The following is a 21391-nucleotide window of genomic DNA, read 5'->3' on the forward strand; positions in this document are numbered from 1 at the left end:
ATAGTTTAATTAATTTAATTCCATGGTTTACTCAAATCTTGGTTTTCACAATGTCCTTTGTTCAGTTCCATGGTTCTATGACACATTTATTTATTATGTTACCTCAGGCTTTTCCTGGCATCGGCAGATTCTCAAGATTTCTGATGATCTTGACAATTTTGAGAAAGTACCAGGAAAACATTTTTAGGAGACTCTCTATTAGAATGTCTTATGTTTTTCTCATGGTTAGAACAGAGCTATTGGGCTGTACGGATCACTCAGACGATAATGCATTTGCCATTCAAGTCTGACATGAGTTGGGGTCTACAGAACCCACATAAATGCAGGGTGGACATGGTAGACAACCTGTAATTCCAGAGCTAGGAAGGTGAAGACAAAGGATCCCTGAGATAAACCGGTTACCAGAATATCTGGGTTAACAAGTTTTGTGGTCAACAGAGGGATCCTGCCCTAATGAATAAAGTAGAAAAGGATCAAGAAAGATTTCTGTCCTTGAGGCTTTCACTTGCATGTTCATGTGTGAACATGCATATATACACATACACATCACATATGTGATGTCGAGCAGAGGAAGCCTTGAGTGAATGTATCACGAGTGGACAAGTCCTGAGTGGATGTGTATTATTGACCAGAACCATTGCCCCAGACCCATGGGAACCTACAAAACCTTCCTTGGGTCAGGATCAGAGAACTGGCAAAGCCTTCCTCTGGTCTATGTGGGAATATTGGCAAAGCATAAAGAATGTATCTACCACTGCATCCCCCTCCAGGATGTTTGCAGCCTGAGACTGCTTTCCTACAGAGACCCCTGACACTGGCTAGCTTTCCTGTCCTTCCCTATCTGTACGCAGTGCACTGAGGTTGCAGGTTGTTGTGTAATTGGTTCTGCTCTATCAGAGTAAGCGTGGCTTACTTGATCCCAGCTTTTCCATATGTGTGTTTGTCCTTTCTCTATTCTCTTGTCATCAAGGTCAGGTTTCCAGAAGCAGGCTGTACTTAGACATGGTAATCACAATACCACCAATATGACATCACTGTTAATCTTGAACCAAGACCATCTGGTCAAGATGGTGCTTGTGGGGCCTCTCTACTGAAAAGTCCTTTCTCTGGATTTGCCATCTTCTTTGAAAAGTTCTGCACACCTCATACTTGAAGACTGGCAGTTATGCTCCTGATTAATGGGAGGCGGAGTGTCCACATAAACTACTTAAAACTGCTCTAGAGGAAGTTTTCTCTTTTTATCACATACTTACCCAATTATTTCTATGCATTCATGGATATTAATTTTATTCTTTGGATTGTAAATCAATACTATTTTATGTTTTCTTAAGAATTTTCTATCCCTGTCTACTGGAAGCTCTTTTGGTTAGTTCCTGTGTCTCTGATTTTCCTCCATCATTACAGGATTTTCTGGGTTTGAAGACATTTCCTTATTTCCTGGCTCCAGGCTCATCTTGCATGTTTTCTGCCACAGTGCTAGAGTCAGTTGTTCCTATAGGGAACTCTAGCTTGCTTTTTGTTTTTTCCTACTGGGGGATGATATCAGAAACCAAGATCTGAGTGGTTGGTGTCCTTATTGCCATTGGGGTTGTTGGAGTTAACTTTAAAAAGTTGAGACAGGGTCTGAAGTAACCCAGGCTGGTCTTGAACCCACTACATAGCTGAAGATGACCTTGAACTACTGATTCTCCTGCCTCTACTTCTCAAGTGCTGGGGTTGCAGGTATGTGCCACCATATCCACTTTTGTTGGGATGATTTTTAAGTAGTAATTTCTTCAGATTATCAAAGAAATGCATGCTCTTGTTAAAAAAATTAAATGTACATACCAAAAAATCCATTTACAACCCACTACCCTAAAAGTAGACTCTTTCTTTTCCTTGAATTTATACAACCAGAGCTCAAGTAATGCATGGAGAGGGTAAAAACAGAACTGCTTTTGTTAAATAAAACTTTATAAAGCAATGACGACAGTCAGCCATTGTCCCCACAGCACTCAAAGTCTGGAAACTCCCTGGAACCAAAAAGATAGGGCGAAGATGGGACCTCAGCAGTTATCTGGCCCAGGCCCTCACTTCTGGGAGGTTGGGAGGTGCTACTTTATACAAGGGACTGAGACTAACCTGAAGTCCTACCATGAGGTAGTTACAGGATCTGGCCTGTACCTTGCCTGATTTATGTTTCGTTTTCTCAGTGTTATTATGATGTGGGCTAGTGTCTGCTAACATTTTAGAGAAATGACTTTGACATCAGCCCAAGACTACATTTGAGTTCTACCACTACACTGCTGTGAGCCATAGGGCCTTCGATTCTTCATCCAGACACTGATAACTTACAGCTGAATGGTGTTTGCTATGTTCCAGGCACTTTGTATGCATTCAGCTCATTGACTTTTTATAACTTTATGAAGTAGGTGTTATACAGATTTCATAGTTGAGAAACCAACATATAGAAAGAGGAAAGAACTTGTCAAAAGCATTGTAACTAGTAAGTAGAAAAGTCCTGATTTCCCAATTACAGAGTCTGTGTTCCTAACACATGGAAAGTTTTGTTTTGTTTTTTGAGACAGCTAGACAGGGTTTCTCTGTGTTGCTTTGGCTGTCCTGGAACTCACTCTGTAGACCAGGCTGGCCTCAGAGTCAGAGATCTACCTGCCTCTGCCTCCCAAGTGCTAGGTGTGTGTCGCCACAGCCCAGGCTGAAATTTGTTATCGTTTTTGTTTTTTGGGACAGTGTTTCTCTCTAAACAGCCCTAGGTGTCCTGGAGCTAGCTCTCTAGACCAAGCTTGCCTCTGCCTTCCGAGTGCTGGGAAATTTATCTTAATAATGCAGATTAAAATGGTTCCAACTGTAAATTATCACAATGGCATCATTATTGCTGTATCTGCTATTCTTGAGTTCCTGTGACCATCCCAGCACAGTTCTTAGATCCTGAGAAAGTGAAGATATGAAATGCCTGCTTGCCTGCAGGCTGTTGTGAAGAAACAGAAACACACAAGAAATCATTTGAGATAGTTAATATTTAGTTGTGTGAAGTGTAGCTATTTATTGCCAGAGTTCTGACTGGTAAAATGGTCAGGTAATGCTACAATGCCTAGAAGCGTTCTCAAGGATTCTCTTTCAGGCTTTATTTATTCTGGCCATGCCTACAAAAAAGGCAGCAAAAATTTTAAAGTGTGTTCTACATGAAGAAGCAATACTGTTTACTTCCTTCCTGTCTGAATGGGAGAGCAGACCTGTACTCACAACCCTTGGAAGAACCTGGGAGGAAGATGATAGAAGGAGATCACAGTAAGATAGTGAGATTTAGGGTTTTAGGCTTGGGCTAAGAACATGCCTGTGGTGCCAGAGGAGTGGTTTCTGAAACGAATGGGAAGAAAGTCCCAGCCAGGAACTGAGGGTCCAAACGGTAGGCAAAATTGGAGTGACTGTGACTGTTAACTCGTCCCAACGTAGCAGTTACTTTTCTTCCTTTTAAGCAACCCACTCCCCTACCCCCCCTTTTTTTTTTAAATAGCTTAGCAAGACTTGGTTTCTCTGTGTAACTGCCATGGCTGTCCTGGAACTCACTCTGTAGACCAGGCCGGCTTCGAATTGAGAGATCCACCTGCTTCTGCCTCCCGAGAGCTGGGAGTAATGGCGTGCACCACCAATGCTTGGCGTCTTCCTTTTAACCAATTTTTATGTGTAATGCTCTCCCTGCATGTAACAACTGTGTGCACCACATCTGTGTCTGGTGCCCAGAGGCCCCAAGAGGGCGTTGGAGGGTCTGAACTGTACAAGTAGTGGTGAACTGCCATGTGGGGTTGAGAATCCAACCATAATGTTCTGGAAGTGCAGCCCGTGCTCCTTAACCGCTGAGCCATGACTCCAACCCAGCCACATTTTTCTTGGGAGAATTCCAGGCTCTAGGGCAGTCCTAGTATTGTGGTGACCCCCCCCCCCAGCCTTAAATTACTTTCGTTGCTGTTTCATAACTCTAATTTTGCTACTGTTCTGAATCGTAAATATCTGTTTTCCAATGGTCTTAGGCAACTCTCACGAAAGGATCATTAGATCCAAAGGGATCTTGACCCACAAGTTGAGAACCCCTGCTCTAAGGTCTTGGGTTGAGGTGTACTCTCTTTCTTACCTGACCCCCAGTGCTCTGATCAGCAACCTTTCATAACTCCTAATTGTGACGAATATGACTGTCTCCCAGCTGAACTGCAGCTTGGCCTGGGAGTGGATTGTCAGCTTACTGTGGTCAGCATCTGAGGATTTTCCAAAGTATAACACAGCCGGGAAAGCAATGAGACTCAGTCACAGCGTTATGATTGAAACACTTAAAAGCAAGTCACCTAACACCTTCTTTTTCGCGATCAGAACGGAAGAGAAATCACACGAGTTTTGTCTATCACACGGGGATGTGTAAGTTAAGAAGGGTGTGCTTCCAGCTTGGGAACAAAAAACGCCAGCCCACCTAAACATTCCCCAAGGCACCGCCAGGGGACAGCAAGTAAACCTCTAGAACACCGAGTTCAGATCCTAGAGCGGCCAGACGTCACTTCCGCTGGTTGTCTAAAACCGCGCCTGCGCACTGCGTCTCTTCCTCTCCGGGCTTGGGCTTAGGTTCCGGCGACATGGTGAGTGTCGGCGTTACTGCTTTGGAAGTCGCTATCCGTCTGCATCTGCCGTTCTGTCTGGTTTTCCTGCCTCACCCGCCTCGAGCAGCCTGTGCTGCCCCGTTTCTTGTCTGTTGTCGGGGTCCTCGCCGCATTTGCAGCCCCGGAGGCGGCTCGGCGGGACTTGGGCCCGCTCGGCGTTAACCGCCGCCGCGGAGCCCTGCTCGCCCAGTGCACGCTGGTCTTGCGGGTTGAGCTTGGGGGAAACTCGGCCCCAGCTGAGTTTATGCTCAGCGGTGTGTGTGTGCTGCGTGCACGAGCTTCTTCCCCATCGCTAAATGTCGCTGTCACTTACTCTGTCCACAGGCTAAACGCACCAAGAAGGTCGGGATCGTTGGGAAATACGGGACCCGCTATGGTGCCTCCCTCCGGAAAATGGTGAAGAAAATTGAAATCAGCCAGCACGCCAAGTACACTTGCTCCTTCTGTGGCAAGGTAAGTTGGCCTCGGGTCTGGGAGGATGGCTTCTGACCTAAGGTGGTTTGTAAGCGGCGGGACAGTATTAGATAAGAAGGATTTGGGATTAATCTTGGGGAAGCATTCCTTCCTTATATGATGGAGTAGCTGAGGAAATGAAGCATAACTGGTTTTGGAGAGGGAAAAGGTGGAATCCCGAACGACTCTGTGGGAAATGATTGCTCATGCTACTGTATATACTGTGCAGTCTAGTCTTGGTCTAATGTCCTGCTTGGATTACTAGACTTTGACTTCTTAGCAGATAGATACACTGGCTTTTTAAAACGTAGTTTAGACTCTGTAAACTCTACAAGTTTATGTTTTCACATATTTCACATCAAGACTTTAAAAAAAAAAAACAAAAATACTACTTACAGACCAAGATGAAGAGACGAGCAGTTGGCATCTGGCACTGTGGTTCCTGCATGAAGACCGTGGCAGGTGGGGCCTGGACGTACAAGTGAGTGCTTGCCTCTACTACTGCGGGGAAGTGCATGGACCACGCAGCCCATGTTTCTAGGTCTGGCATGTACTGGGCTAGTTTTCATATTTATGGCTGGAAAAGTAAATATGCTTTAGGGCTTCTTAAAAACTAGGGTTTTCTTTTGGTTAAAATTGGAAGAGAAAACTCTTTGAAATAAACATTGGCTTTTTTTTTTTTTTTTAAATGGGGTTTCTCTGTGTAACAGCTCTGGCTGTTTTGGAACTAGCTCTGTAGACCAAGGTGGCCTAGAACCTACAGAGGTCCGTCTGTCTCTTGTCTCCCAGGTGCTGGGGAAAAGTTGGGATTTGAATTGTATTGCTCTGCATTGTACAGTCATGGGATCTTCTGAAAATTATGGTCTCTCTGGGTCCATTATTGGCATCTGAGTGTATGCTCTATATTGACTGACAATGTATTCCTTCGAGACAGGGTTTCTCTGTATTGTTTTGGAACCTGTCCTTGGGACTCACTCTGTAGACCAGGCAGGCCTGGAACTCAGAGATCCACCTGCCTCTGCCTCCCGGGTATTGGGATTAAAGGGGTGTGCCACCAACACCTGGACAAATTATTTCTATAAAATAATTTTTAAATGAGGTTAGTTGGGGTTGTACAGAAAAATCCGTGACTATTTGGGCTGCCACACGTTGTCATTTTAAACAAGCTTTGGACATAATTAGTGCAATGACCATGACAGGGCCACATGGTGTTGGTGAAGTGAAAGAAACCTGTCTGTTTGCTTTGCCCTTAGAACTTAGCATCTGAGAATCAAAGGCATCTTGAGGACCTGTAGCTGTTTTTGCTGGCCCTGAGGTCCTTAGAGTCTGAGTAGTGTGGTCCTGTGATGCGTGACTAGTTGCTGAGAAATGGCATGTAAGGTTACAGTTTTTACTGAAATGACAGTGCAGATGTGTTTAAGCACTTTGAGTTTTAGGATAGCAAAAAGAAGAGAGGCTCTCCTGACAAGTGATGTTCGTGCATATAATCTGGTTTAGCTGCTTGACTTTGGGGTGTGCATCCTGAAACTTTGCCATCTGCCTTTGCTATCCTACCTTCAAAGGAAAGTACCTTAAGATATTTTTATTTATCCGTCTCGTGGAGTTTGGGTCAGCTTCTTTCTTTTTAAGTGTTAGAAATCATGTATAAGAAGCTTAGAGCATGGAGTCGTGTTTTTTTTTTTTTTTTTTTTTTTTTAAGGGATGCCATCATGCCAGTGAGACTCCAGAGCATTAGTTTAGGTCTTAGGATAGATACTTTGCAGCATGGTATTGCTGAAGGAGACAGTATAATTCGTTCCAGGATTGCAGGGGAACCATGAGAGGCAGATTTACTTATGTTTATGTTTTAACACGTTTGTGTTGGGAACTTTTTCTTAACAGCACTACTTCTGCCGTCACAGTGAAGTCTGCCATCAGAAGACTGAAGGAACTGAAAGACCAGTAGAAATGCTATTGCTTGAGACCCCCAGCCTCTAATAAATGGGTTAATTTACGTAACTCTCTTTTCCTTGTTTGTGGTTAATTATAACATTTTGGCATATGCTACAGCTTTTCCAGTTTAAAAAGATTTTTGCTGTTAGGGGATATTCTGTGTGACTCTGCTTTGTGGGTTCTTTTCTCTTGGTTTTTTGAGACAGGGTTTCTCTGTAGTCCTGGAGGCTGGCCTTGAACTCATAAGAGGTCTGCCTGCCTCCTGAGTGCTGGGATTGTGTGCTCCCAACACCGTCAGGCTGGCTTTGAATGCCTGGTCTTCCTCCCATCTCCTACATGCGAGTGTATATGCTATTACATTTTGCTCAAGATGTTGCTAAAGTTGTAAAACATACTAGACAATTTTGTACAAAGCTCGCTCCTTTGGGTGTTTAACTACACATCAGCAAACTGAAACAACTACAATTTGGCAAATTTTCAATTTGTGCACAAGGATTCATAAGATTGAATGTATTGCACATACTTAGAGGAAACAAATGATAGTACATAGGTAAATACAAAAATGAGGATCCTGACAAATTTAGGAATTTACTTAGGATCATTTTTATGGTTACTGCTGAATTTGCTGGTTGCTTTTATCAGCCATCTTTAAACTTCTCTAGGCTCTTGGCCTCCAAACTGCTTTTGATCTTTCACATTCCTAACCCTGAACCGTGATTCTAAAGTTGCTGATGTGATTTTCCTTAAGGTGAAGACTGGCCTTGGGGGGGCTCACTCCTGTCTTCTATAGCATGTACTCTTGTCTCCTGGTTTTCTTAACCTAAGACAGTTCTTTGGGTTTGCAGATCAGGTCATAACTGTGGAATTACTTATAAGGTAGCAACAAAATATTATGTTTGCGGGTCACTATAATGCGAGAAACTATAATAAAGGGTTGTAGCATCAAGAAGCTTGAGAACCACTGTGGTTTATATAGTCTCCTGCTACCTGTACTCCAGTACTGCCTAAGTATAGCCTCATCAATTTTTAGGTGGGTTCAGCTCTTACTAGACCTATAGCAATAATAGCTTCAAATTTCAAGTTTTTCTACTCACCAGAGTATCCCCAGTTAGCTTAATTATCTCTGCTGAAGTAATGAATGATTTTTTTTCATTAAGCCTAAAAAGTTCAACTTTGACACATTCTCTTATGTGAATATGTATGTGTATGCATGAGAAATTATATGGTTGTTAAGACTTATTTTTTATTTCTGTGCATGTGTATCTGCCACCACTGTGTGCCTGGTTCCTGAAGAGGACACCAGATTTTCTGCAACAAGTGTGCTGCTATGTGGGTGCAGGGAATCAAACCTGGATCCTCTGGAAGAATGCCCAATGTTCTTAACTGTTGAGCCATTTCTCCAGCCCTCAAAATTCTATGTAATTTGTAAGTGAGGAAGCTGGGTTTGAATTTGGGTCTTGGCCCCATATTTTGTATTGCTTTTGTGACAGTTGGCCAAACTGCTAGTGAAACCAATTAAGGGTTGAAAGCATAGTGTTTGGTAGCTAAGGAAATAGAAGCCACAAGTTAGCAAGTGGTAGAGGTAAAGCTGGAAGTTAGGTTTCTGCTTACTAAATTATGTTAGGTTGCCTTTTACCTTGCCCCTTCCTGTGCTAAGGATTTCTCAGCCTTTGGTGCTGTGCAGTCATTTAACTGATCATTACAACCTTAGAAATAAGCAAAGACTAAAGAATTAAATCTTAGGTCAAATGAGACAGCTCAGTGGGTATAGATGCACTTGCTGTCAAGCCTGAGACCTTGAGTTTGATCCTTGACCCACCGTGCTAGTTAAGAGAATTAACTTCTAGACGTTCTACTGCATGTACATTCTTGTACTCACGAACAGGTAAGTGTAAAACTCTTCGTTGGATATTTTGATATATCTAGGTGTGGAACAACTTTGAGAAGTGGAATTTTAACTTTGGCAATGCTGAGAATATCACTTTAAAATGGTAAGAAAAAGATGACAAGGAAATTTGGGAAATTGCCTTAATTATAACCAAAAATTCAATTTAATTTTTTAAATGAAATACAAGCCAACTACTCTATATATGAATCCAAAGGTAATATGAACAGTGAATGCTGAAATTCATTACTAACAGCTTTGAGTCTGAATTGTATGCTGCAGGTTGTGTGAGTGGCCATCATGTACAATGCAAGGTATGTTTGGGAACTGAGCTGCAATGAGGTGAAAATGGTTGGTAATGTAGTGTAGCAGGCTTTACCAGAAGCACCTTGGGTTTCCTACATTTGATTTACAACTTAAGATTTTGTGACATTACCATTCAAGACTTAAGAATTTTTCATGGTACTCATTCAGTTATGCAATGCTTACACATGTGGTCACCAAGGCTAAGCTTACAGACCATCTTATGCTCTTAAAAAGCATCTTCTGTTGAGTAGTGTAGAGCCAGGGATTTGTAGCAAGTTTTGGTGAAGGATTATCAGGTTTTGGCTGGAGGAAAGATTTTTGAATGAACCAAATGAAGATGGGAAATAGAACAGCTATTTTGATATGTTGGAACCAAAGTTAAGTAGTTTTTTACTGTAACTACTGGGAAGCAGTAATTTTATTACTCATAGTACTTCAGCCCCAAGTTTGTGGACAGGAAGTAAAGTTTTGATTTGGTATATGGATATGAGTCATGATAATGGCTGTTACCCCACAGATAACCATGTAGGCCTCTGAGTCAGGATAGTTGACAGTTTGGTGGATGAGAGACCTCCAGGTGTTCTAATGGGTAATTGGAATTCCAATCAAAGTTTGCTTTTTCTCTCTGCACTCTGAAAGTGCTTTTAAATACATAATTTGGGAACAAAATCAAGAGTTATGAGCAAGTATAGCATAGTAGGCAGTATTTCTCCAAGTAGGAGTTACTGGCAGTGTGAGTTGTCACCTTGGTCAAGTTAATCCATTTCTGCAGTTTACCTTTCTCATAAGAGTGTGATAGTTACCCCTCCAAACAGGAAATAATAAGTTAGGATCTAGAATACTCACTTATGGTAAGGTCTAGAGACTCTAGGTTTTAGGAAAGAAGTAATACTTTGTAATACCCACAGATGGGCTGGAGACATGGCATCCAGGGGACCCTTTTCAGTTCCCAGCACAAACGGCAGCTCAGTCACGACCTTCTGCAATTTTAATTCCAGGGCTTCTGTTCCCCTTTTGGTCTCTAGGCATATGAGGTTCACAGAAATACATGTAGGTCAAACAGCATTAGCATTGGTGGGGCTGGGAAACTGACCCAACAGGTAAAGTCTCTTCTCATCCTCAAGTGTGACTATAATCTAAGTACAAGCTCCCAAGACCCACATTGTGTAAGGAGAGAACCGACAACTGCAAGTTGCCCTCTGACCTCCACACATACAAATAAATTCAAGAAACATTGGTGCTGTGTTTTGTGGGAGGGAAGTGGTTGGGATTAGGAAAGAAGCTGGTAAAAGCAGTGAATTATGTCAGAGAAGAAGATTTCAGTGAGTTAAGGAAGTCAGATTCTTCTGCACAAATTTTCTTGGTGCAAGGGAAGGTAAATGATCACTTACTAGTCTGTGAGGGTGGGGTCTTATGATTTAAGCACCTCTTCGAGTTCCACCTTAGTACTGTCACATGGCTAAGTAAACTTAGCTGAGTTTAGGAGGAATTGACATTCTATACACAGCCAGAACAGGAATCTGGAATTTGTGAGCTAATCATACCAACTAAGCATTTGAAAAGTTGCATGTTTAGTGCTGCCCCTTTGTAATGTATGAATACAGTATTAAGCTGTGTATCCAAAATGCCATGGAAATACTGCTCCCTGACCTATGAAGTCATCAAATCGGATGACAACTGATACAGCAGCTGTAGACAAGTCACATAGAATTGGACCAGGGACCTTTTGTGAAGTCACAGGACTATAAGCTTATAGACCATGTGATATCCTAAAAAAAAAAAAAAAAAAAAAAGGGTAGGTAAGGCACAAAACCAAGAAAGTATGGTTCTTGTGTGGTGTAGAACTGCTAGTAAAATACCATGGCATCTTAAATTTCTATGAGATGTATATGTAAGTCTCATCTTGCCTATTTTTACCTACAGCTGTGTTTCCATTTAGGGAATTCTTTGACAGCTAATGGTAGAGAAATGCACTCTTGGCATCAGCTGAATATCAACAGAAAGCTCTGAAAGGAGAAACAACTCCAGTGTGCTGAGGCAGGGTTTCAGGCCGTGTCCAGTGCATGTAGAGAGACACCTTGAAGTAGAAATGTATAGTGACTCAGTGGCTGCTGAGAATGGAAGACTGGATTTAGGAATGAAGACAAGGCTACTGAAGGAATGTAGGCATGTTCTTAGTACAGAAGGTAAAATATTTAATCTCATGTAATGCCCAACAGTAAGTTGCTGCAAGACCATTGATCTCATTAAAGGACTCTCTGAGAATGGCAGCTATTATCCCCAACACCACCTTTAAAGAGTGGCAGATGGCTGCTAACAAATTTCTGGGGGTGCCATATGGTCAATTGATTGCATTGGATATCTTTTATTAGGCAAAGGCAGCAGCATGCCATCTTATTGGTAGATGTGCAGGCAGGTGTGTGATTCAGTGTTTTTAAGTATGCTGTGTTGCAGGTATGGATTTTACTTATTTTTTTTTTTTGAAATAGGGTTTCTCTGTGTACCCTGGCTGTCTTAGAACTCACTCTTTAGACCAGGCTGGGATCAAAGATGTGGATCATCACTGCCCAGCTTGGATTTGCCTTTCTTAATTGCATTATATCTACTGAAGGGCTTATCACTGTGATAGTATACAGTCTTTAAAATGGAGGAATTGCAATAGGCTCACACTCAAGGGGGAGAATTCCTTTACTGTGTGTCCTTACCCAGATAACTTGCTTACTGGTTTTCTTGATAGCACCAGCTGGGACTTAATTCTCTGAGTTTAAGATACTGTTCTATAAGATGCAGCAAGTATCTTAAAAGTCTACCAGCATATGGTGCTGTCTACCCCCAAACCAGGATACATGAGAAATCCAATGATGGAGGTGGACCCCAATCCACTGAGAATTATGTCAGCTGATGCACTGAAGGCATTTTTTTTTTTTTTCTTCAGCCTGAAACTTAGCACCTCCTTAGAGGTGATATTCTTCCAGAAAACATTGTTTTAGTTATATTTAAACTGAAATGCTGAGTATTTCAGTTGAAATTTGGGGCTCACTGTACCATCAACAGGCAGAAGAGGTGATCTTTCTGGTAGTAGTCTTTGTGTTCCAGGAGACCCTCCGCCTTGGGTGGGCTGTACCAATAAGTCCCTTTGTCCTCTGACTTCTCAGTAGGGTCAGTTAGTGGGAGTGGAAGATGTAGCAGAGAAGAGGAGCCATCCCTGCTCCTTGAGGGGCTGCTCTAAGGACACTGTCCTGCACTAAGGAGTGTCTTCTGTATTAGTCACTCCTGAGTCAGCATTCACCTACATGGTGACTGTCATTTGCATCTCAAGGGCCCACATGATAAAAGCGTACTCTAGCCTGTGGCATTTTTTCAGGAATATGGATCTTGAAGATATTGCCATCTTCATCCCTCTTCTTTCTCTCTTTTGCCCCCTGAGATGAGCAGTTCTGCCCTGCTCTATAGTAGACACCAACAAGTACTGCCTCACCATGGGCCCCAAGACAACTGGGCCATTGATGATGTCTTGAAACCACCACTCAAAACAAATCTTTCCCTTTAACTTGAATATCCCAAGTATTTTGTTACAGTAAGGACAGTGATAATTTGATATACGTTTATACTGTGTAATAAAGAAGTCATTTATGGTTCCTCAAGCATTATTTTGTTAAGTTGAGAATAGTCAAGCTCTTTTCACCCAGTATTTTATTCTTCCTATAAAATATTTGGTTGTTTAAGGACAGAGTCTCACTATATAGTTCTGGCTGTCCAGGAGCTTGCTGTGGGGACCAGGCTGGCCTCTACCTCATAGAGATCTGCCTGTTTCTGCCCCTCAAGTACTGGAATTAAAATGTGTACCACCACACATGGTGATTCTTTTTGTAAAAATGTAAAAAAAAAAAAAAAATCGTGTGTATGTGGGGAGATGTGCACATGAATGCAGGTTCTCACAGAGGCCAGAAGTCTGAGATCCCCCTGGAGCTGGAGTTATAGGCAGTTGTCACCTGAAGTGGGTGCTGGGAATTGAACTCAGGTCCTCAGGAAGAGCAGTATGTCTTAACCACTGAGCCATCTGTCCAGCCTCCTAAATGATATTTTTTTGTATTTAAGATTTTAATAACATCCATATGGCAGCTTACAACTGTAAATGACACAGGAGCTGTGATGTTGGGCATGTGAGATTGGAGTTGAAGGATGAAAAGGAAAGATGATGGCTATGGAATTTTCAAAAGCAATGAAAGATAGCAACCCACAGAGTCACAAAACCCATAAATGTTACACAAGCACACACATGATACTAGCAATATATAACTTAAAAGCAGAAAATAACAGCTCTAAAACAGGGTATCAGTTTCTTGATGGATTCTGAACTGGTGTAGTGGTGCATGGCTGTAAGTTCAGCACTTAAAGCTGGAGGTTGGAGAATCAGAAATTCAAAGTCACTCAGGAACATAGCAAGTTTGAGGTCAACCTGGGCTACATTAGACTCTGTGTTAAAAAACAATAATGGCTGAGTGTGGTGCACTCAGGAGGCTTAGTAGGTGGGTCTCTGAATTGGAGGCCAACCTGGTCCACAGAGTGAGTGTGGGGATAGCCAAGGTTACACAGAAACAGTCTCCAACACTTCCGCCACCCCCAACACTGCAAAAATTTCTAACAACAAAATAGATTGTATAACTAGAACATTTACACAGCTCACAGAAAACCAACAGTCCATGGGGGCCCTGGATGATATAGTTAGTAATGGAAGTCATCCAAAAGTGTAAGTACACAAACATAAGATATAAAGAACTAAGCACCAGGCCAGGTAGATGGCTCGCTGGATAAATGTACTTGTTGCCAAGCCTGATGCCCTAAAAGCACATTGTAAAATGAAGGAATAGACTGCTCCAAGATGTCTTGTGACTTCCTTATGCACACTGTGGTACACAAGCGCTCCCTTTTCCAATAAGTAAATCTAAAAATGGTTATTAAAAAAAAATAGGCCAGACATAGTGGTGTTTGCTTTTAATCCCATTAATTGGGAGGCAGATGCTGATGGATCTCTGTGAGTTTGAGGCCAGTCTGGTCTAGAGTTCCTTATAGCCAGGGAGATATGTATGCATGTATGTATGATGGGAGATGTAAATATGTTTCTTGTATTGGTTAATGAATAAAGCACTGTTGGCCAATAGGAAAGCAAGATAGGCAGGACTAGGAGACCAGGAGGAGAGAGGAAGTAGTAGGGAGGAGTCAACATGGAGAGACTGGAGAGAGCAGAATGCTGGCCCCTCTCTCCGGTAAGATAAGACCACGTGGAAGTAGTTAGATTAATAAAAATGGGTTAATACTTAAGACAGAGCTAGCCGATAAAAACTAGTAATTGGCCAACAGAATTATATCTAATACAGAGTCTCTGTGTGTTATTTGGGGCTGGTGCGGCTTTGGGCCTAGGTCGGCAGGTACATATATACATATATATGTATGTATGTATGTATACACACACACACACACACATATTCAAAATAAATAATAGCAATAACTTTGGAGGGGCAGTATTAGGATGTGTTGAAATGACACCATGTAGGTTTGGAAAGGGTAAATAATGTTAAAATGTTCTAAGTTTCTTGTACTCAGGAAGGGGTCAAACTACAAATCAAACATAATCTCTAGTGATCATTACTAGAACACCTATGACTCACTGTAGAAGTAGAATTAAAAGCTCTAAGTTACACAGAGGAAATGAGGGCTGAGGTCTTGGCATGGGCAAGGCCTTGGGTTCAAACCCCAATGTGGTTCCCCACATGAAAGAGCCAGGAACTAATGGGCCACATAGGACACAGCAAGGTGGAGACTGCGTACATATGTGCACATTATATTGTACTGCCTGGTTTTGTGTGTTAACTTGACATAGAACCTAGGTTCCTCAGAGGAAGGAGCCTCAGCTGAGGGAATGCCTTCTTGAGATCCAGCTGTAAGGCTTTTTCCCATTTAGTGATCAATGAGGGAGGGCCTAGCCTATGGTAGGTGATACAATCCCTGGGCTGTTGGTCCTGGGTTCTTTAAAAAGGTGGGGAAGCAAGCCAGAAAGCAGGTTCCCTCCATGACCTCTGCATCAACTCCTGTCTCCTCCAGGATCCTGCCCTGTTTGAGTTCCTGTCCCGACTTCCTTCAGTGATGAACAGCAATGTTGAAGTATAAGCCAAATAAACCCTTTCCTCCCCAACTTGGGTTTTGTTTATGGTGTTTTATCACAGCAAAAAAAACCTTAAGAACACATATTAATGAGTCAAATAACATTATATATAGAATAAATTCTTAAGTTAAAAGCTAAAACTAGGTGAATGAATTACATAAAGTATATATTGAATAAAGACCTAAAGTGTAAGGAATTAGCTATAAATTAAGGACCTTAAGGACACTCTAAGCATAGATACAGAGAACTTGAAAATAGGGATGATCCCGCTTTCAAATAACACAGTGTCATTAATGAGAAGGAGGAAGTTCCACGTCACTAGGCAGCAGAAAGCACCTGAATAGTTTTCAGTATTTCTGGGACACAAAACCTGAAGCACCTAAGTATTGATGTCTCTGACACTGCTCCTAAGAGCAAATTAACTCAGAGCAGTGCTTGCTACAGGGGAACAGCAGATACCAAAGGACAAGGCCAGCCAGCAAACCGGGACAGTTGTAATCTAAACCAGAAATTAACTTTTTTTTTAACTTGCATTTATTTGGGGGGGATTGTTTGTTTATTTTTGTTTTTGTTTTGTTTTTTGAGACAGGGTTTCTCTCTCTGGCTGTCTGGAAATGGCTCTCTAGAACAGGCTAGTCTCAAACTCAGGGATCTACCTGCCTCTGCCACCTAAGTGCTGGGATTAAAGGGGTGCACTACCCCTGCCTAGCTTGCAAGCTAATTTCTAAGCATAGCTATCTCTGCCAAGCAAAAGCAAACTATCAAGACATTTCAGCACTTGAGAGTGGCTGTCACAGGTTCACCATGGAAACCTTTCCCATGCTGGGCTAGAGTTACCACCAGCTTTGTGGCTTTCCACTTTATTTTATTTACTATGTCTTTATTGAACGTTGAGGCATACCTAAAAAGTTGAACAGGGAAAGTCAATAATTATTGTGATTATATCAATGTGTTGTTAGTTGGCTTTGGAAATTACTCTCCTGGCATGTCATTCCTACTGACAGGTACATTCCTCTAGGTTCTGAAGATTTATATGGTGCACTTTGACCTTGGAATCTAGAAACTTTGCACAAATTCTATGGGAAAATATCTGTAAATTGCAAAATATTTACCAACATGTTAACTCCCTTTAGCAAAGCAGGAAAATGTGCATGTATTGACTGCAAGCACCATATAGAATGCTAGGGGGTGCTACAGAGTAAGTAGAGCAAAAGGGCTAGAATTCAGAATAAAGATCACAGGATCATAAGTTCATGTTCAAAACTGTTAGAGTGTGTAGAGTTACAGGCCAATAAGTGCTAAGTCCTTTTCAGATTTCCACAATGTCTGAATGTAAGCAAACCAATGGAGGTAAAGAGATACACTCAAAGGAGTTAATCATGGGACAAATGTCCCACCAACATGCAATTAAGATGAATTTGTGTTTTCTAGAGCTGATAGTTAGAAAAAAAGGTTAGTTTTCATTTTAATAATTAAAAAATATAAAAACTGTAACAGTGAAAATGCACCATAAAATAAATATGTACCATAGTATAAGATTTTGTCAGTAGTTTCTCAGATCAATGTGTCCTGGGTCTCTGACTGCATTGTTAGAATCATCAGAATTTTTTTCCTTTCAAAACATCAGTTTAAAAAAATTAAAATGAAGAAAAACATCAGTACTGGAGGGATGTTTTTAACTACTTTGTCCTCTGGAATTTGTAACTACGTAAGTGAAGACGAAGGCAGAATGGGAAAAGTATGCAAAATTCTGGGCCCCAGAAGGGCACCAAGAGGTTACAGTGATTCAGGGAGATCTCTGTTTCTGATGGAGCTAGTGGTGGGCTCTGGGAGTATAGCTTTAAGGAAGCCAGTGGGAGAAGGACTGTTTCTGCTCTGAGTTTGTACATCCATGTGCACACATGAAACTCCACTCGCTAGGACCGGTACTTACTTGACTTATTGGAGTTACCTGTGGATCTTTTCTTTTTTTGATATTCTTCTAAGTTCCTTTGTGTTTGTTGTCATTTAATTAGGTGTTGTTCATATATGTTTTTGGGTAATTGTGGTGACTGAATAGGGTCTCCTTATGAAGCCCAGACTGGCCTGGGAATTGATTTTCCTGCCTCTCAGCCCTCTTGAGTTCTGAGTTACAGGCATATTCCACTACACCCTGCTCTTTGAGTCTCTTATAACTCTCCTCCCACCAAGCAACTATTGCTTTCAACTCACAACTCAATTCTATTGTGCTTGTATACTGCCATGTTTCATTCTCAAGGTCCCAATTAGCTTTGGGGGCCAAGGCTTAGAAATACCTAACACATCCACATTCATCCAGGCTGAATTCTAAGGACTTAAGCTAGATACACCTGTCTAACACTCACAACTACCCAGCTTTGGGTAACTGTAGGGGCACACTTTACAGAGCTTCTCACGACATGAGTCCTTGTATATAGCCTGCCCCACCTGCTGTTATGTGCTGTTTAGTCCCTAAGCATCAATCGTGCTAGAGCCACATGCTCTGTGTCCTCAATGTATTGTAGCTAATATTATAGTTTATAGTGCCTTTCTGTCATTATTTCCTTTCTCCTGTACTCTCTCCTTTCTGCCTTACTTTAAATTCCCGAAATGGATGTCATTCCCTCCCCATTGTATAGATGACAGAAACTCTCTAACCCTAACCCTAGAGCTTCAGATTTCTGTCTAAGGGTTTTCTGTTTTGTTTTGTTTTTTTGTTTTTGCTGTGGAACAATCCTTTTCTACACTATGAAACTGTGAATATGTATTACTCTCATTGGTTAATAAGAAACTGACAGGCCAGTAGCTGGGCAGGAAGTTAGGCAGGAAAGCCAAACTGAGGATGGTGGGAAGAAGGAGGGCATAGTTAGGAGAGTCACCAGCCAGCCACTGAGCAAGTGGGATGTGTAAAAAGTGAGGTAACGAGCCACGTGGCAAAGCATAATAGAAATATGGGTTAGTTTAAGTATAAGAGTCAGCTAGTAACAAGACTGAGCTATCAATCAAGCATTGATAATTCAGCCTCTGAGTTGGTTATTTGGGACCAGGCAGTCAGGACAGGAAACATCCAATCTACAGTTTTCTTTTTACAGTTTTCCACTACAAAAGGGGGTCATTGAATGGGGAAAGAATGAACTTCATCTGTGAGTAATGTCCTTCAACTTCATCTCCTTGTTTACTAGCTTGGGCATCAGAAAAACTTTGTTCTCTTTTTGTAAATGAAGACACCAAGGTACATAGTGGCATCTGGTGAGGGATTTTGATGGTTGGAGGCCAATCTAAGCAGGTGATGAGGATTACAATAGGACGGAAAGGAAGAGCTGCTACCATGAGATGCTGCTGTTAATGAACTCCAATAGGAGTCTGCTGGGCCAAGCACATTCTGATCCTCAAGCTAAGACCACAAGAAGGGAGTACAGGTGGGGAACAGCAGGGGGCACCCTTGCTAAGCCTTAGGGGACTTGAAAGCATGGGCGTGCTTTTTCTCTGGTGAGCCTTGACTATCTATCAGCTTTTTTCTCTTAACTCTTAACTTTGCTCAGTGCACACATTACTTCCCTGACATAAATGACGCCAGCACACCAACAGACCTGTTTCTTCCCAAAGGCCAGTGAAATTGCTGCCCTTTCTCCTCATTACCTGAGGCTGGCAAAGCCCTGGAACGGAATGACTGGCCTACTTAAGAGGTGTGAGGATTCCCATTTCTAGGGCTTTAGGGTTCCAAATGCACCCTTCCTTCTCCTGCCAGTCCTGTTACACCCTTGTATCCCTTTTGACCCTCTACCTGTTCTGCACGTGCAAGTGGGGTTTAAAAACTTCTTTCTTGGGTTGGAAAGATGGCTTCTCTTCCAAAGGGCATGGCGGTTCATAACAGCCTGTGACTCTAGTTCTAGGTGACCCAGTGCTCTTTTCTAGCCTCCATGGGCATTGCACACACGTACTATAATTAGGTACAGGCAAAACTCACATGCATAAGATTAAAAAGGCATCTTTAAAAAAGACGTTCTCAGAGTAATATAGCAGGTTCATTTGGGCAAGAACACTGTAGAAAAAATGCTTTGACTTAAAGGCAATGACCTGCACCTAGCAGGCCTGTGGAGGAGGAATGTGGAGGCTAATAGTGATCTGGAGCTTTAAAACCTCCATGGGTCCATTCACCACTCTTCATGTGACCTTTGCAAATGCAGTATCAAGACCCTTCTTGGCTGATGCCTTCTCACCTCCATGTCTGTGTGACAGTGGGCAGGGCGACGCCATGCTTGGTGGTTCCCAAATACAAGGAGCTCCAACCCCAAATCCTAAGCTGTTACAGAAGAAAAACGAAGGCTCCTGTCTTCTTTCCCTCTTTCTCTGGACCCCCGTTGTGTAGCTCGGCATGGGACCAAGTCTTCAGGGGGGCTCAGCAAAGACTTGGTGACAAGCTGATTGATGGATTCCCCGCCTCTGTCCTGCCTTCTTGCCCACTCCTGCAGGCTCTGGCCCTGGTCCACTGTCCAGCTGCCCAGGGGTCTGCTATTCTTTGTTGAGTCAGCACTAATGAGTCAAGGCCAAGATCAGCTGGGAGTGGGGTTGGGAGGGAGGGAGACTATGGGGAGCCTTGTGTGTGGTGGTGTAAGAACTTTGCCTCAAAGGAAGGCATGGTAGGGAGGCACTAGTGGGTTCTGGGGTGTGTATCCAGAGAGCACCAGCAAAGGGCTGCAGTGCGAATGGAATCTCTGACCTGTGGTGTGAAGGGAACCCTTTCTTGTAGGAAAACTTAGAAGTTTACTCAAATCATGTTGTTAAGGGTCCTAGAAATTCTCAGTCATGCCCCATGCTTCAACTCCATGCTGTTAAAGATGACAAAATGGAACCTGATCACTATGAACTCCTCAATGGGGACACAGAGAAGGCATGTGAGTACAATTTTCACACACCTTCAAACACAAGCCAGACATGCCACTGTTCCAGGACTACTGAGACTCAAAACCAAGTGGACAATAGCATTCACAACATCATCTTTCACTTCCTTATCCATGGTACACTTGAGTAGTGAGGAAAGGAAGAGAACTGTGTGGCTGGAAAGTAGAGAGAAGGATATAACTGAAGAGAAGTTAGCCCACCCAGTGACATGTAGGATGAGAGCAGATGGGACACGGCTCTTCCCAACAACCGTGCAAGACAGTTATGCTGTCACCATCCCCACCTGACCCTTGGAGTCAGATTGCTGCTCTCATTTAGCTCTCTCTCTCTCTCTCTCCCTCTCTCTCTCTCTTCCTCTCTCTCTCTCCCTCCTCCCCTCCCCTCCTCTCCCTCCCTCTCTCTCTCCCCCTCCTCCCCCTCTCTCTCCCCCTCCTCCCCTCCCTCCCCCCCCTCCCCCTCTCTCCCTCTTCCCCTCTCTCTCTTTGTGTGTGTGTGTGTGTGTGTGTGTGTGTGTGTGCGCGTGTGAGTATGTCCATGCCATAGCATGTGTTGGAGGATAAGCTTGGGAATCAGTTATCTTTTTTCCACTATGTGACTGCCAGCATTGAACTCAGATCACCAGGTACTTAGCAAGCTCTTTACACCTGAGCCATCTTGCCAGTCTCAGCTCTGTCAGTCTATCTGTCTGTCTATTATTATGAGACAGGTCCTAATTCTGTAGCCATGGCTGGCCTGGACCTTGCTAGGTAGACCAGGCTGGCCTCAAACTCATAGAGACTTCTTGCCTCTGCCTCCCAACTGCTAGGATTAAAGCTATGTGTTATCATATGGAGATGCTAGAAAGTGACTTTCCCATAGTCATACCAGACAATAATGACAGGGTTTCCATCCTGAGGTTTCTCTGTGACTAAATGGAGGGCCAGATCTACAGTAGGACTCAGGTGTCAGGAGAGTTTGGGGCTGCTATGGGCAGAAATGAAGACTCCTGGGAGTCTTCCTTAGTTTGAGATTTCTGTTCCTCTTGAGGACCTGTGTCTTCTCTGGTCAGTAGGACTCAAATCTATTTCATTCCCAAAAAATTGATGGGAGGGGGACAGAGAGCTCACGAGG

The 21391-nt window shown here is 42.8% G+C and overlaps 1 protein-coding gene across 1 annotated transcript; it reads left to right on the top strand.

Moving 5' to 3' along the window:
* The first annotated feature begins 4463 nt into the window (after positions 1-4463).
* On the top strand, positions 4464-7089 carry Rpl37a (ribosomal protein L37a). The gene is made up of 4 exons (XM_051190177.1): positions 4464-4622; positions 4968-5096; positions 5495-5577; positions 6978-7089. Exons 1-4 carry the CDS (start codon positions 4620-4622, stop codon positions 7039-7041), a joined length of 279 nt encoding a protein of 92 aa, XP_051046134.1. The 5' UTR covers positions 4464-4619; the 3' UTR covers positions 7042-7089.
* Positions 7090-21391: the final 14302 nt, after the last annotated feature.

Source organism: Phodopus roborovskii, unplaced genomic scaffold (genome assembly GCF_943737965.1).
Source record: "Phodopus roborovskii unplaced genomic scaffold, PHOROB, whole genome shotgun sequence".
Lineage (NCBI taxonomy): Eukaryota > Metazoa > Chordata > Mammalia > Rodentia > Cricetidae > Phodopus > Phodopus roborovskii.